Here is a 16690-nt window from a genome sequence, read left to right as displayed (position 1 = left end):
TGATGATAAATAATTGAAACGATTGGAGGAATGAAGGCCAACTTGATGTGATATGGATTATTATATAAGTAAAAAGGAATGAAAGAAAGAATGAGAACCAAAATAAAACTATTAGACATTGATTTTGATTAACACATATAGTATTGTTTTGAAAAAAGGAAACATCTAAATTACCCAACCCATGCATCATATATAAATATTGTTTAGACAAACAACAAAGCATAAAATGCTGTATATAGAACATATAATAAGTATGTAGTTAATTTGATAATCCATCTAGTTCTTACTTGGCTTTCAGTTTAATTATAAAGGTACTCGTCTCCATTTTAGATTGTCTCTGCTTGAGCTTTCTTTAAACATCTCTTCACTTTCACATTTATGAAATGACCAAGCTTAGGAGTACCCATGCAAGAAATGAAATATACATAATCTCATACCAATAAAAAAATTATAGTGTTTATTTATTGAAGGAACTAATAAACTACATATATATTATTCTCTCTCATGGCCTACCCTTTGGTGCTGCAAAGAGTAGGGCACACCAACAGCCTATTAGAACAGGCCAGTTTAGTTAACCAGGAAGATAAAAACAACCAACTGGAAACCTGCTTCTGAGGTTATTTCTATCTGCAAGAGTAATATAAGGCTGCCTTATATAGAGAGAGTTTCTTATTACTCCTAGCATTTCTCCATCTAAATTGCCTGAAAAAAAGTAACCTCACTGAGCCTGGTGGCTGGAGGTTTCTGATGAACTCTCCTATTCAGGATAATTTCGGTTTTAAGCCTGACTCATCTGTTGGATTTTCACTAGCTAGAGAACTGACGATCCCGTCAGTCTCTCCTTGTAATACACTACTTGCTGCTTCTTTTGCCTTTTCTTTCAGCATCTTTTGCCTCTCAAGGTCCTGCTTGGCTAAAGGAGAAAACTGAGAGTCCAAGGACCTCGCGGCACCTAGCCATGTCAGAACTATCACCAGCAGTATTCCTCCAAGGTAGGGAGTTGAGTTTGCAAGAGACCCAAATGTCAAAATCATGAACTGCTGGATTAAGGCACCTCCAGATTTCCCCAAGGGGTTGCAAACAACATCAATGGCAGCTTTACCTTTTACCTGTGTTTATGTACAGTCAAATGTTAGCAGTGAAACCAGAACAATACAAATTTATGGGAAGCTATTAAGATACTGGGCCCAGAACATATCATCATTAATTACCGAGTCTATGTGAAAATAATATGTTAACCAGTTCCAAGAAATATATCTAATGATCCATTGGTTCAAGTGCTTGATTAGGCGATTATGTGCTTCAGATTAGTATTCTATCAAAATCACCAGAAGTTTGTGGATCAGACTCATAATTCCTTTTACTTATGTGTATTTGTTGGTTAACCATTATCAAAACCAAAAGTATCTAGTCAGTTTTGTTATTTTTTCTTTTTCCATGACTAAATTTACTTGTGTCAGGGTAGTGATTTGTCTATTCAAATTCACTCCCAATCTGAGTGAAGAAAGAAGATTGCACCAAGTAGCCTGACAACTAACACAGACTCAATAATGGTGACCAAAGCGAGAGACTCCAACCCAACTAAATGGTTCCTATCAGTTCTACTGCCAAATGTTGTGTATAATCGTTCAGAAGATAGAGAGTGGATTCCGATCTTTTGATGTCCACTAATTCCAGCTAACAGTTTAAATAAATTTGACTCACATTCAGTACATACATAAAAAAACATTGAATGTCATTCACTTGAGGATTAAAATTTATTATTTGGGTAACAGTGAGACAGATTTGAAGTAAAAAAGATCATCCACAAACTTAAACTAGTCCTGCTAAATGTTTATTCTTGGAGAAAATTATTTATTTTCAAGGATATGCCCAGATGATATATACTAAAATTGAAGGTCCGTCATATTGACCATGAACAAGTACGCATACATGCAGATGCTCACAGAGAAATAAGTAGATAGGGCATACTAACCTTCAAGTCTTCATCCAATGGAATATATGCCATTTCTTTGCAAGGATCAAATAAGCTGTATTTTGCACTCTTACTAAAGATATTCTGCATCGCACCAACATAAACTGCGGCAAGCAAAGGAGTCATACCAAACTTGGCCAGAATAGGAGCCAATGGTTGTCCAAACAAAATAAGCGAGAAGAATCCAACTCCTGTGAGAAGTAAAACTGTTGGTGTGATCATAGCTGCCACTCCCCATCCAAATTTTCTGAGTATTACTCGGCCAAGCAACATCATTGTGAAAGTCGCTATGCCAGTAGCAGTTGAGAAATCACCCATGAAGGAAGAATATTCATTAGGGCTGGGGAACTGCCAAATAAGCATAACAAGTTAACAAAGAGGATGAAAGAATTGCAGTAGCATCTACATTGCAAGACTAAACAACAAGAACGAAGATGACAAATAGAATAAAAGTCCACCTGAGCTTTAAGTTTAGATTTCCAGGTAACTTCAACAAGGTTTATGCTTATACCATAAGCAACCACCAAGGTGGCGAGATCCCTTACGTACCTAGAAGATAGCAAAATTTTCATACTCTCGCCCAAACCTAGTTTGGGTTTCTCCTGCAGAGAAAGCAGTCTTGTTAAGTCAAATTCCAGATATAAATTATGAATAGATAGTACAAAAGCAATCAGGAAGCTAACCTTCTTTTTCCGCTCTGTTCTAGGAAGAGAGGGGTCATTCAACACAAATTTGTTCACCCCCCAATAGATACCAGAGATGATGAGACCCAGCATCACTACAATGCTCATCATACCTCTCAGAGATATTGCCCAGCCATCAACCCCTGGGCCCAAATTCTTTCTCAGGTTAGAGAAGTACTTTACAGTACGACCTGAAAAGATGAGGGCCACATTAGCTCCAAGACCAAACAGAGGATAAAATTCTTTGGCTTCCTCAACAGTAGTTATCTGCAAAACAGTAAAAATAGCATTAACTCTTAGTCTTGTACTATAACTTTGCAGTAAGGAAATCAACAATTTTCCAAACAAAGAAAGTTAGGGTACCATCTACAAAGAGCTTAAAGATACAGATCTTTCAAAAAAGGAAGTACCCCATGCGTAAACCATCACATACATAAATCAACCAGGACATGTAGGAGCATATGAAGTGCCCTAAATTTTACAAGAAGATGAAACTTGTGATCTGAACTGAACTGTGCATTCAATTTTGGAAAAATAACAAGTATATTGGCACAAGAATGGTGTAACACAATTTGGTGCAGTGAAGTGAGACATCAGCGCCCAGAGTGTTCATTGAATTGATATACTTGTTTAGCTAGATATTGATCCACTAATAAGGTTACCAAGAATTGAAATAGAAGAACTTTTATAGACATAAACTGATCTCTCTTAGTAAGACAAGTTCCCTGCTTGTTGCTAACAACTACTGATACAAACCTTATTTACTAATAGAGTTGAAAATTGATAAAAGAGTAAGCGGTAAATCTGAAATTACACGATGTCGAAGAAGGAACTGTGTTTCAGACGAAAGCAACACAATTTTATTGAACTGGAACGAGAAGAAAATTAGATAGAACTTAGAAGAGACTTCCCTTCTAATTCAGAAGTAGAGGGGATGCAAACTCAACTAAGTTTAGGTAAGTTACAAGATTGATCCCCAGAATAAGCAGGAGGTTCTCTGTTTAATCATAATCAATTTTGCCAGCCAACATTGGTATTATCAAAATTGATTAAACTAAATCGTATAATAGATTCTCATCTGCAAGACAAGTTGCTACAGTTTTAACAATTAAGACAGAAGGAAGTCGCATAGGCTAGTTAGAAGCAACCAAAACAACATAGTACCAAATCAACATCAGATAAATTTAATAAATCAAGTGGCATGACACTAACTCCAATTAGATTCCTAACAAAAAACAGATCTCCGAAGATCACAAAAACTTAGCTCCTCAAAGATAATGGATTATTCACTCGAGTAGAACAAGAAAGACTTGAATGCCAAAATTACTAGAAACCATCTAAATAATCAAAAAAAAATAATGGATCTTGTAATATGAATGATCACCTGATTGGCAAATCCCCAGAAGAGCACAGAAATGACCACACTTCCCCAGAGCTCCGCCATGACATAGAACAAGCAAAAGCTCCAAATCCTCAAAATAGCGACGGGCCCAAGAAAGCTCGGCCCGAGGGCAGCCAAAAGCCTGTCCGCGAGGGCGGTAGGGTGGATAGCATCACTGAGTGGATACAGCACGAAGCCGAAGGCCCCGAAGAAAGCGATAAAAGGAAAGATAACGGTGTAGAAAAGAGCCTCCTTTGACAGCACGTTGGACAGCTTGGTGTACAGAATCATGAAACCCACAGCCATGGGCAAGTTCACCCACGTCTTCAAGAAGGGTATGATCTCAGCACTGCTCCCCTTCGCCGTCACCACCAGCACATCCTTGGTGTCTCTTAGGATGGTGTAGTTGAACAGGATGCAGAAGAACATAACCCCAAGTGGTATAATCTTCTTTAACGTCAAAATCTCCACGCCTAAGAACTTGGGTTTCTCTTTCTCTTCGATTAAACCACCCCCATCCGCCGGAATCGCCGCTCCGGCGAGACAAATATGGGGATTTCTGTCTCTTCTCCAAAACCCATCAACTGGGCTATTCTCTTTGCGCGAAAAAAGCGATCTTTGGGCGTCCCCTGGGGTTCTCGGCCTCGAAATCCACGGATGCCTCTCCTTGCAGGACAACCCATGGGAGCTGGGTGTTCCGAGAGCCGACGAGGGGAATCCGGGCAAAGCTCTGTTGCTCCGTGGTTGGAGTCGGCTTCTAATGCTTTGGAGAGGGCGGCAGGCTCGCGTTTGGGGATTGGAAGGGAGGGATAAGAGGCCATGGGTGTGGACAACTCCTTCCATTATCTCTGCAAATCCCAAGAGAAGAAAGGTCGGGGAACTAAAGAGAGAGTGAGAGAGAAAACTTTGATGGGAGAAACTGTACCTATATACGCTACTAAAGTGACACTTGAAATTAAGACTTAGAGAATCCAACAATGATCATTAAAATGTTCATAAGTAGATTCTCCAAAATAAGAAATAAGAAAACTACAAGAGCTAGACTGCTAGAGTGACCCAAAACATCCCCTCACCATCATTATTGACATAAACATTGAGTTATATTTATTTTCTATCAAATATCAGCTCATTAGTACAAATTAAATATTAATCATCAAAAAGAACTTTACTACAGACTAGTTCACGTGTCTTTCTAAGATTGCGTGTGGAAAGAAACAGAGAGGTGGTTGTTGGGTGTGGGGTTTGTTTAGCCCTGTGATAGATTGCAGTTCACGGCCGGTATGAGAAACAGATGTCACGTTTTAAATCGCTCTCTCTCTCTCTCTCTCTCTCTCTCTCTCTCTCTTTGTTTTAAATTTTTTTTTCTCATTTAATGTTCTTCAAGAAAGGGTAAAGTATTACCACTGAATCAGAGGGAGCGAAACTAACTCAGGCGCCAAAAATGGGTGTCCAAGTTATCCCTGGTCAACAGTTAGAGAATTTCTAAGCTCCTAACCAAAAATAATAAAGACCCCGAATTTTACTCATAGTTAACTAACTAATCTGCCACCCAGTTAGTTAGCTTTCATATAACTGTGCATCCGAGAAACCCTCCTTTTTTTTTCTTTTTCAGGCTAAGTAAATGTTGCGTTTGGCATTTTGAGTTATTAACCAAATTTAATGTAAAATAAAAATATGCTTCCTTATGAGTGCCGAACTCATTGCAGAGAGAGTGATGAAGAAGAAGAAGAAGAAGAAGAAGAAGAAGAGGCTGAGAGCTCTTTTAGCCTTTACTTTTATGCATGACTCTTTCACAGTTCTCACTCCACCAACTAACACCGTTTTCTCCTTTTGCTATTGCGTTACACAAGTGATAAAAAACATTGGAATGACTTTTTCTCAAATAATTCCAATAGTTGCAAACTCATTTGTACCACTTTGCAAAGCAACATCGATACCAAAAGTATATGGATGAGTATTCTTCATTAATAGATGGATGGGAGGTGGAGTGGTCTCAAATCTCAATGCTCAACGTGTGGAACTCTCCATCTTTTGTAGCAGATTCACTGCAGACTCCGGTATAGGAACTTTCTACGTACTGTAAAGGGTATGTTGTCATGCCATTCATAACTAATAACTATGCTGTGGAATAACTTATCCAACTCTTATTCCAATTATTATCTACGACTGGGGATGCATAGGATCGTCTTGTCAGCTTTGAGAAGCTCGTCTCGGGATAACGGGGACCGAGTCCTTATAAAGACGAGATATCCGGGCACGTAATCGGGGAAAAGAAGAGGTATTCCGTTCAAAACTCTGATAACATCCCCCTCGATACGCAAGTAATTTGCACTGTTCATTCGGGGAATTGTGGGGAATTGGGGACCAAGTCCACTTATAAAATTAAACAAGTATTGAATAGTTATCCGGACCAATGCCAAAGGCAATTAAGGCCTCCTTTGGTTAGTGGATAAATCTTAACGCGAATAAAAAACTTATATATGTTTTGGTGAGGAAAGAGGTGTTGATAATTTATCATATTTCTTCACCGAGGATAAAATAATTATCAACTAAATAAGGCATTTTTTTATAGGAGACAACATTAGTTCTTATGATAATATTTTGCAGAGAATAAAATGGTCAATCATACTTATTCGAAAAATAAAATGGCTCCTAACCTTTGCTGAGATTTTGTCGAGAAGTAAGCTTACTTCAGAACAGTTTTGAGGTTTTTAGTTTTAAAATAGCAAATTAGGATCTCTTCTATTTATTTAATCTTAACAAAGTAAAGAAAAAATTATCACATCCTAAAATTATATGCAAGACTATATAAAAAATATGCTTTTAATTTTTCCAATATACATCCAAAATTTTACCTATGTCAATTAGAGGTAATGAGTATACAAAATATATACTTTTAATTTTAACAAGATACGCATTTAACTGTATGCTTTTAATAGGGATTAAACGAGTAAAGAGTCTAAATTTACTACTTTAAAACTAAAGAGCTTAAAACCGGCAATTCCATAACTAAGAGAGTTTTTTATGTAAATTATCCCTTAAGTTTGTTGTAGTAAAATAAAATAATATAAATATGCTCATAATTAATTAAGAAAGTTTATAATATAGGTCACTACTATATTCCTAGTAGTTGAATCAGCTTATAATAAAGATAATAAGTTCGATTCTCCGATGAATATTTGGATTGATGTTTAGTAAAGTTTTAATGCTAATACGTCGTGTGTATCGCTTTCCTCGTGCAATAAATAAAATAATAATATAAATAAAAAGTAAAAGAAAAGAAGAGAAAAAAAAATAATTTTCTTCCTCTTTTTTCTTTTAACGATAGAGAAAAAGAGAAAATTTAATTTCCTTTATTTTAATTTTAAGGCTATTTTTTTCTCACCATTTCTACTCGGTTATCTCTTAAAATTCTATCGAAGGAGAAAAATCTCTAACTCCTATTTTCTCTCTTATTTCTCTTATATTCTCTCTCTTCAAACGAACAGGATGTAAGGGTGTAGTGCTTAATTCGTGGGTTTCTAAGGGCCAAAACGCGAAAGGAAAGAATTAAAATGGGTGAGGACTGAGGTGAACACCTCAACTCACTATCGCTTCTTCTCTCACGCCTCTTTTCTTCCAGTCCCAATCTCAAACCCTAGCGATTTCTCAGGTGAGTAGACTTTTCCAATCTCGCCCTCGGGTTGTCCCCCCCCCCCCCCCCTCTCTCTCTCTCGACGTTTATTTTGTTCGTCTCCAAAACCCTAATCTTTCTCACATCGCAAACCTTAAATCAATTTTCTTGTAAAGGATCGAGCTGTGATCTGAATGATATTTTCTTTGTAAAGATGCATATGGTACTTTTGATTAATTTTTTTCCTTTAATCCCGTAGTTAGAATTTGTCTAGAGATCTGAAGGTGGTGGAAAAAATGACGTCTTTGATACATTCTGATTAGTTTCTTTGCTTGGCAGCTAGTGGGTTTGCTTGGGAGTTTGGATTGCAATTTTCACTTTAGTTTTAGATGCAAGCTTTCAGATAAATGGAGTACTCTTCAAGTGAGGATGATGAGCTGATCGAAGATTTTGTGGATCTTGAAGATGCAAATGACACACCCGATGTTGATCAGAGTACTAGCAGCGTGCACTTCGTCAATCATGATGGGAATTCTATGGCAGCTGTCCAGAATTCGGTAGGGGACGAGCTAGTCACAATTGATGGAGATATTAAGAACCAAGAGCCTTATCTGGGTATGGAATTTGAGTCTGAATCAGCTGCGAGGTTGTTCTACAATTCCTATGCTTTGCGCCTCGGGTTTGGCATTCGTGTTGCCAGGTCCCGCAGCGAGCGGAGGAAGGGTGTAGAGGTGTTGGTCATGAAGAGATTTGTCTGTTTGAAGGAGGGTCACCATAAGAAAAAGGTCACAGAGTTAAGTACAAAGAAGAAAAGGAAACGTCTATCCATCAGGGATGGCTGCCCAGCGATGATGGAGGTGGTTCGGAGAGGACCGGAGAAATGGGTTGTCACTAAATTGGTTTTAGAGCACACTCATGTCATAGTTAGCCCTGACAAGGTGCGGGAGATCCAGCTCCATCGCCTCTCTGGGAAGTATCGGGAGCATGAGAACTATTTAAGAGAGATGCGGCAGAAGGTGTTTGGAGATGCGGATGCCCAAGGGCTCTTAGATTATTTCAAAAGAATGCAAGCTGAAAATTCTGGCTTTTTCTATGCAATGCAGGTGGATGGCAGGAACTGTATGACCAATGCTGTCTGGGTTGATGCCAAGGCTAGGATGTCATATACATATTTTGGAGATGCAGTTACATTTGACACGAGTTATAGACAGAATGAGAACATGATACCTTTTGCTGCTTTTACAGGTGTGAATCATCATGGGCAACCTGTTGTTTTTGGATGTGCCTTGGTTGTAGATAGGACAGAATCCTCGTTTTCTTGGTTGTTTGAAACGTGGCTAACAGCAATGTTTAAACGACACCCAGTATCCTTCACTAGTGATCAAGGAAAAGCTATAGGGGCAGCAGTTGCAAAAGTGTTTCCGCAGACTAATCATCGGTTGTGCAGATGGCGTATCTTGTCTAGATGCAAGAAAAAGTTATCTGATGTTTATTCTCAGTATCCCACACTTCATGAAGAGATTAAAAAATGTGTCAACGATTCAGACACAGTGGACATGTTTGATATTTATTGGAGTTCTATCATCGATAGGTACAATCTGAGGGAGAACTCTTGGTTGCAGTCACTGTTCAACCTTCGACAGAAATGGATTCCAGCATATCTTACCGGTTCTTTCTTTGCTGAGCTGTCTACAACCCAGAGATTGGAAAGTATGAACAGGTTTTACAGAAGAAACTTTGATATGAAAGTATCTTTGCAGGCATTTATTGCTAAATTTGATCAAGCCATTGATAGACGGTACTCAGAGGAATGCCAAACAGATCTGGCTATGTTGCCTCCTGAACAGATCCTCAAAACAGACACTGTAATGGAGAAACAAGCAGCCAGTATTTACACAAGGGAAGTATTCGAAAAGTTCCAAGTTGAGTTAGTTGAATCCTTTCATCACTATCCCGTGAAGATTCAGGATGGGCCATATAGCAAATACTCTGTTGAAAGGGTTGGAGATGCTCATAATAGGCATGCAGTGTATTTCAATGCATCTGAAAAGAAAGTGTGGTGCAACTGTTGCAAGTTTGCATTGTCAGGAATACCATGCAGGCACGTGCTAGCAGTCTTCTTGTTAACTGGTGTTATTATGCTTCCAGAGCTTTGTGTCGCTAAACGATGGACTAGGAAGGCAAAGACTGGTCCAGAACCAGACGAAAGTGACATTGGAAATGAAGGTTACTGTCAGAATTCTCCAATTTTAAGATACAATGATCTTGTTCGCGATGCCATGAAGTGTGCAGAGAAGGGAGCAATATCTGCAGAGACCTTTAGAGTTGCAAAGGACATGCTACGAAAAGCTTTTGCTGAAATTACTAATTTGGAGGAGAAGATGGCAAAAAGTGGGCCACATCTTGCAGCAAACACATAAGGAGGAGTTGGATGTGATAACTGCTTACCTTAGATGAAATTTGAAAAGCAAATCCATAAGTTCTGGTATATCATGAACTTTTCTGATGCCAATGTCTGATTTCTTTCTACAAGCTTGGGCTTGTTTTCTCTGATTGAGATTATTGGCAATTTTTATGACCAACGAGAGGCAGTGATGTTTCTTATTAGAGTTATTTCTGCACAGTTGGAGTTAGAAAGAGCCAGTCTGCTAACTTGCATTATATATATGGATTAACTGCATGTTTAGCTATGGTAACGTGAATATCAACTTTTCAATTGCTCTTTCTTCGAAGTTGTACATTGTATGGTTACATCTCCCACTATTGGACAACTTTTACAGTAATCTTGTAAAGCTTGGGTATTTCATTTTCTTCTATTAGAGAGATATTTCTTTCACACTATGTGGTGCATTTAGCTGTAAAATGTCATATGCTCATGTCGTCTTGCCTATCAGGGTGCCAATTATGATGTTTGTGCTATCTCGTTAACTGTATGATTTATAGTTTTCATGTTTCAGCTTGTAAATTAACTTATATTTTCTGCCTAGCTGTTGCAATAAGAAGGGTTAAATTAGTGACCGCGGAACATTACCTGAGAATATGCAACATCTTGGAATTTTAATCTGATCAACAGTAGGGTCAAATGATCTATAGAAATGCAGCCACCTACAAGAATTTGTGAAAGCTCCCCAGTTCACTGATTGAGATCTAGCTAAATCATTATTAAATGCCACAAAGACAACGACAACAACAAAAGAAGCTTGAATTTACATCCAAGGAGATGTTATTTGACTGTTATAGTCATTATTCAATCTGATCCAAGTACATAAATGGCAATTTCTTCTACAATTTGCTCAAGAAGCAAAGAAAGATTAACCGACAACAGAAAGGAGATATACAATCTGCTGCCAGTGTTTGCCTCCTTTTCGCCAAAACCTTATATCGCCTGTATTTTCAAATGTTAAAAGTGGAAAAGGAGACATGGTTTCCACTCTTACATATTCCCTAATGTCTAGATCATGAAGATGCAATTCTACTTTCATCTGATCCATCTCAAACATTTTCCATTAAGGTTCTTGCCATGCCGTCTTGCTGCCATTCAATATTTTAATCTTCAAGCTGGAATATTGTCTGTCAGTGAAAGCAGCATCAGACTGTTGAGCGCCAAGGAAACTAAGTGCCTTAATTCTTAGTTCCTAAATAGTGCTTCTTAAAGCATCCGATGGCTTCTTCTTTGAATGGAATAATTGCAATCTGAGATCGCCTGTACACAAATAGGGAGACTGCAACACATCAATCACCTAATGATTATCATGTAAGATTTATATCATCTGTATCAATGTATTCCTCCAAGTCCATATGTTTACTTATATTATCCAATATCCAGTAGACCTCTTTCTTTTCAGGATGTGTGCTGTTTCCAACAACAAACTCACATAGCTGGCCATTCACTTCAATTGAACTGCACCCCGGTGTCTTCTTAACCCCTAAATCTTTCATCTTTCTTCTTACTTTTGTTACTTCCCCCCATCTGCTTGCAGCTGCGTATATATTAGCGATAAGCGTGTGCATACCAGAGTTTCCAGTCTCTTGTTTGATCACTCGTTTGGCCAACCTCTCACCCATCTCAACATTGCCATGAACCCTGCAGGCTGCAAGCAATGCACCGCATAATGGTGAGACATCTTTCTCGCTACCATTTGGCATGTCCTCGATCAACTTCTCTGCCTCATCCAAGAGACCAGCACGCCCAAGGAGGTCGACCAAGCAACCGTAGTGTTCCACCTTGGGCTCTATTCCGTAGACCTCCTTCATGGCAAGGAATTGCTTACGGCCTTCATCCACCAAACCTCCATGACTGCATGCACTTAATACACCTATGAAGGTGATATCGTCCGGTTTAGCTCCAGCTCTTTCCATGTCCAAGAACAACGCAAGAGCTTTGCTCGTTTGGCCATTCACAGCTAGACCACAGATGACTGCCGTCCATGCTGCAGTGTCTTTCTCTACCGCTCTCTCAAAGATTTCCAATGATTTCTCTACGTACCCACATTTTGCATACATGTCTATCAATGCCGTGGCAACGACAGTGTCAACTTGCAACTTGTTGTCTTTTATGTATCCATGAATCCACTTGCCTTGCTCCAGAGCTCCCAAACTTGCACAACAGGTGAGAAGAGCCACTGCAGTGAATTTATCAGGCTTCATACGCTTCAATTGCATATCTCTAAACAAAGCCATAGCTTCTTCAAACCTATTATACTGCACATACCCATTAATCATGGCAGTCCAAAGAATCACATCCTTTGCTGGGCTCTTGGTAAATAGTTCCCTTGCTTCATCCAACTGGCCAGAGTTGACATATCCCGATACCACAATAGTCCAAGAAATCACATTTCTTGACGGCATTGTGCCAAACAACCTCCGAGCTGCATCCAAGCATCCGCATTTTGCATACATATCTAACAGTGCATTACCAAGAGTGATGCTGAACCCGAGTTCTTCATCCATATGACGATGAATGTTCTTCCCCAACTCGAGGTCTCCAATTGGGACACAAGCAGATAGAGTGGTGACCAAAGTAGCCTCGTCAGGCTTGATGCTCTCCCGCTCCATCCTCCGGTAAACCGAGATGGCCTCCTCGAACCTCCCGCACTTGACATAGCTAGCAATCATTACGTTCCACAAAACCAAGTCCCTCACAGGCGTTTCGTCGAACAGGGACCGCGCATTCTCGATTTCAGCTATCTCAGCATACATATCCACGAGCGAGTTCCTCGTATAAGGATCGAACTCGAACCCACTTTTAACCACAAGGCCATGAACCTTTCTCCCTTCGGAAACCATTCTTAAGCTTCCCATCGCCTTTAGAACAAATGGGTATGCGAAGTTATCAGGCAACAAGCCCTTCTCCCTCATTCGGAAGAACAAATCAATTACTTTCAAAAAAATTCCCATCTTTGACAACGCCCTGATCAGTAAGTTATGAACGAAAAGAGATGGGTCCGGCAAAGTATCGAACAACTTGCGCGCATAACTTAAGTCGCCAGATTCGGGGTGGGTGCAGAAGGCCATCAAGTCGTCGACCAAGTCTCGGCTTTGGAAGAGAGAAGTCACGAGGACTTGGCCATGGATTTGCTTTAGCTGCTTCATGCTCTTGCATTGTTGCAGGAGAGCGATGCATGCCTTCTTCGTTAACCTTCTCCGATTAGGAGTAGAAGAGGAAGTAGGAAGTAATAAGTAACTAAGTTTGCGCAGCATCTTTTCGCGTCCACAAAGCTGTGGAGACTTGCGAAGGATTTTTCAGAAAAACAAGGGGCCAATATGAAAATTAGCACTAAACTTTTGTATTTACTACTTTAACCCCTCCCACAGTCCCATGTGAACCAATTCCATAAAAATTACAAACAACAAGGACTAATTTAGTATTTATCCCGGGGAGGAGGACTAGGGACTAGGGAGGGGCCAAAATAGAATTATAGAAATGGCATCGAAGAAGAGGGGAGGAAAGGCTATAGTGGTGGGAGGTAGCATAGCAGGACTGTCATGCGCCCACGCTCTCATCGCCGCCGGATGGGAACCGACGGTGATCGAGAGGTCGGGAGTTCCTCCATCACGAAGCCCCACCGGAGCTGGCCTCGGACTCGATCCCCAATCTCGAGAAATCATCAGCCGTTGGATCTCCAACCCCGACCTCCTCCACCGCTCCACCTTTCCCCTCTCCGTAGACCTGGTAACTACTCTCTCTTTCTGTCTGTACTTAGCTTAATCGTGAGTTAAGTTTGTTAATTTTATTAATTCCTTTCTCTAGAATCGAGCAACTAATAGTGAGGATAAGATTAGTAGGACATTAACGAGAGATGAGAGCTTCGGATTCAGAGCAGCCCATTGGGCCGACCTGCACGCAATATTATACAAATCTTTGCCGCCAGACTTAGTTTTGTGGGGCTATCAATTTGTCTCATTTCAAGTATCCGAGGACAAGTCCAAAGTTGTAGCAAAAGCTAAAGTTGTTCAAACGGATGAATTAGTGGAAATTATAGGAGATTTGCTTGTTGCAGCTGATGGGTGCTTGTCTTCCATTCGGCAGCAGCTCCTTCCAAAATTTAAGCTGAGGTTTGTGCGTTATTTTCTTAATTTTTGCAGCATACGTAGCAGTTTTTGCGATCTTGCTTTTTGGATATAAATGTCGGTAGTTTCAATTTGAAGAGCTTTTTTTTTTTGGATGGATAGGTATTCAGGCTACTTGGCATGGAGAGGAGTGTTAGATTTCTCAGGAAAAGAGGATTCAGATACCATTGTTGGAATCCGGAGAGCTTATCCAGAGCTTGGAGATTGTTTATACTTTTATCTGGCTAATAGAACACATTGTGTGCTCTATGAGTTGAAGAACAAGAGACTTAATTGGCTTTGGTACATCAATGGGCCTGAACCAGAAATGAAGGTGCTTTTCATCTCATTTTTGGATTCAACTATAGGCTACATTGCATAGTGTTTACTCGAACTATGCAATGTCAAATATTTTTCATTATTGTCTGATTTCTAATGGAGTATAAGTTCAAAATTTTGGAGAAAATTCTGCAGGGTACTTCAGTTACCATGAGAGTGAGTGATGACATGGTGAAGAAGATGCATGAGGAAGCAGAGAAGGTCTGGGTTCCTGAACTGGCCAGGGTCATGAAAGAAACAATGGAACCTTTCATCAATGTAATATATGATAGTGAACCTCTACCACAGCTCTTCTGGGACTATGTGGTGTTAGTCGGTGACGCAGCCCATCCTACAACTCCTCATGGATTGCGAAGCACAAACATGTCGATTATAGATGCTGAAGTCCTGGGCCATTGCCTTGAGAGGTGGGGATTGGAGAACCTTCACATAGCTCTTAAGGATTTCCAGGAACTCAGGCTTCCTGTCGCATCAGATCAAGTTCTGCATGCACGAAAATTAGGGCGCCTAAAACAAGGTCTAATTCTTAATGATCAAAAGACCTTTTTTAATCCGCTGATGTCAACCTCAGACGAGTGTTTACAGCTTCAGCAAAGAACTATGCCATACTTTCAAGGTGCTCCTACTGCCAGTTGAATTTACTTTATCACCAATAATTTGTTTCAATTGCTATTACCTGTATTCAGTGATGCAGTAATATGTCATACAGTTACTTATATTGCGAAAATAAATGGCACTCCTTTACTCTGATTTAATAGACTGTATAGCTTTATTTGGATAGCAGTAAATATGCAGTGTATATCTTAAGTCACTTCATATTTCTGAACATCTTATTCTGTTACTCTAACATTATTCTGCTTTCTTTCTTCTGAGAGTTACATGGCATGCCAGTTACTAGGTACTTCAAAAGATCCCAGAACTGTGATTAAGACACAACTGTCTGCTGCATTTCTGAACATTAAGGTAAAATGATAAGATTCAGCTTGTTCTACTGTTTTAGAAGCTCATCTTCTCAGTCCTTGATAATTTCCATGTGAAAATAGGTGTAGTAGTTCTTCAAGAAAAAGTGAGAATACAATAGTCATTCTAAACCTCTCACATCTTGAGTCCCTCTTCCAGGCTAGCTATCTTAAATTTCGTTCTCAGCATAATGAGTAAATGAATAGATAACTACAAACTCGTCATTGTCGAATACATTCTCAAAGATCTTGTACTGGAATACATTACTCATCCAGTGTGGGTTTAGTTCATGATTGGTCATGTTGATTGAGATGTAGATATGGAAGCAGGAGTGAAGAAGATTTATAGAGTTGGAAGGGAAGAATAACAAATATAATATTCTTCTATATCTCTTAAGGCGGACAACATTTTGAAGAATATCTCATGTTGGATTTGTAAAGTAATCTTGCATTGCATAGAGATTCTGACGTATTTCTGACATTAGTTATGTCTATGCTGCTTAGGATAGGATATGTTGTGTGCTCAGAATGTTGGCGAAAAAACTTAATTTGTTAAGTTATTTATGTAAAAGATAATAAATATCAAGTGATATTTATGTAAGTAATTATTGTTGGAGTTAATCATAACGGTTGAAATCTTAAAACGACTCAAACGATGTAAATATCTTATTAGATTAAAGGTGAATGATTTAGTCTGTAAATTTGGTATCTATTAAATATATATTTTGCAACCAAATACTATATGACATGTTATATAATTTTTTTTTTATTACAAGCCAAAATGCGTAATAAAATTATGCATATTTTTTAAACAAAATTTCTACCATAGATAATATACTTATTCATATAGAAATTTATTTAAAATAAGTATTACATGTTATAATTAAATAATAAAATATGATTAAAGTTATAGATGCATCTAGTTTAAATTTAAGAGGTGCACTAAATTTATTTTAAAAATATTTTATATACTAAGTCTTTTCTCGAAGTAGTAGGCTATGAGACTGCAGACGAACCGAATGTTTGTAGACACGCAAAAGATTCCAAACAAAAGCGGATCTAGAATGGAAAACAACAAAAAGCTAATTAAGCCACATCTCCAATGGATCCGAGCACCAACAAACTCAGAGTTTGGACCTCGTAACATCTTTTGCTGAGAGGACCAAAAGAAATTACGTTCGTCCTCCTAAT

The 16690-nt window shown here is 39.0% G+C and overlaps 4 protein-coding genes across 6 annotated transcripts; 2 read left to right on the top strand and 2 right to left on the bottom strand.

The window, feature by feature from the left end:
* Positions 1 to 440: 440 nt before the first annotated feature.
* On the bottom strand, positions 441 to 5114 carry LOC140781668 (plastidic ATP/ADP-transporter-like). Its single transcript, XM_073127756.1, has 5 exons — positions 4043 to 5114; positions 2659 to 2925; positions 2434 to 2577; positions 1976 to 2323; positions 441 to 1109 (listed from the first exon to the last, which is right to left on the bottom strand). The coding sequence occupies exons 1-5, from the start codon at positions 4880 to 4882 to the stop codon at positions 762 to 764; spliced, it is 1947 nt and encodes a 648-aa protein (XP_072983857.1). The 5' UTR covers positions 4883 to 5114; the 3' UTR covers positions 441 to 761.
* Positions 5115 to 7570: 2456 nt separating this feature from the next.
* Positions 7571 to 10488, top strand: LOC140781573 (protein FAR1-RELATED SEQUENCE 5-like). Of its 2 annotated transcripts, none has more exons than XM_073127613.1 (2): positions 7571 to 7691; positions 7992 to 10488. In XM_073127613.1, exon 2 carries the CDS (start codon positions 8060 to 8062, stop codon positions 10070 to 10072), a length of 2013 nt encoding a protein of 670 aa, XP_072983714.1. In that variant the 5' UTR covers positions 7571 to 7691; positions 7992 to 8059; the 3' UTR covers positions 10073 to 10488. The 2 variants fall into 2 exon arrangements, with proteins under 2 accessions (XP_072983714.1, XP_072983715.1); XM_073127614.1 differs by lacking the exon at positions 7571 to 7691 and adding an exon at positions 7745 to 7875.
* Positions 10489 to 10847: 359 nt separating this feature from the next.
* LOC140781574 (pentatricopeptide repeat-containing protein At1g31430) lies at positions 10848 to 13450 on the bottom strand. The gene has a single exon (XM_073127616.1). The coding sequence runs from the start codon at positions 13350 to 13352 to the stop codon at positions 11403 to 11405; it is 1950 nt and encodes a 649-aa protein (XP_072983717.1). The 5' UTR covers positions 13353 to 13450; the 3' UTR covers positions 10848 to 11402.
* Positions 13451 to 13527: 77 nt separating this feature from the next.
* On the top strand, positions 13528 to 15295 carry LOC140781575 (uncharacterized). Of its 2 annotated transcripts, none has more exons than XM_073127618.1 (4): positions 13528 to 13824; positions 13903 to 14207; positions 14325 to 14535; positions 14676 to 15295. In XM_073127618.1, the coding sequence occupies exons 1-4, from the start codon at positions 13576 to 13578 to the stop codon at positions 15174 to 15176; spliced, it is 1266 nt and encodes a 421-aa protein (XP_072983719.1). In that variant the 5' UTR covers positions 13528 to 13575; the 3' UTR covers positions 15177 to 15295. The 2 variants fall into 2 exon arrangements, with proteins under 2 accessions (XP_072983719.1, XP_072983718.1); XM_073127617.1 differs by having other exon boundaries at positions 13531 to 13824; positions 14664 to 15295.
* The last annotated feature ends 1395 nt before the right edge of the window (positions 15296 to 16690 follow it).

The sequence above is a fragment of the Typha latifolia genome, chromosome 2 (assembly GCF_019914945.1).
Source record: "Typha latifolia isolate L0001 chromosome 2, TyphaL0001v2, whole genome shotgun sequence".
Classification (NCBI taxonomy): Eukaryota; Viridiplantae; Streptophyta; class Magnoliopsida; order Poales; family Typhaceae; genus Typha; species Typha latifolia.
Note: the sequence above shows the minus strand (reverse complement) of the source record. Positions and strands in the feature narration are given on the sequence as shown.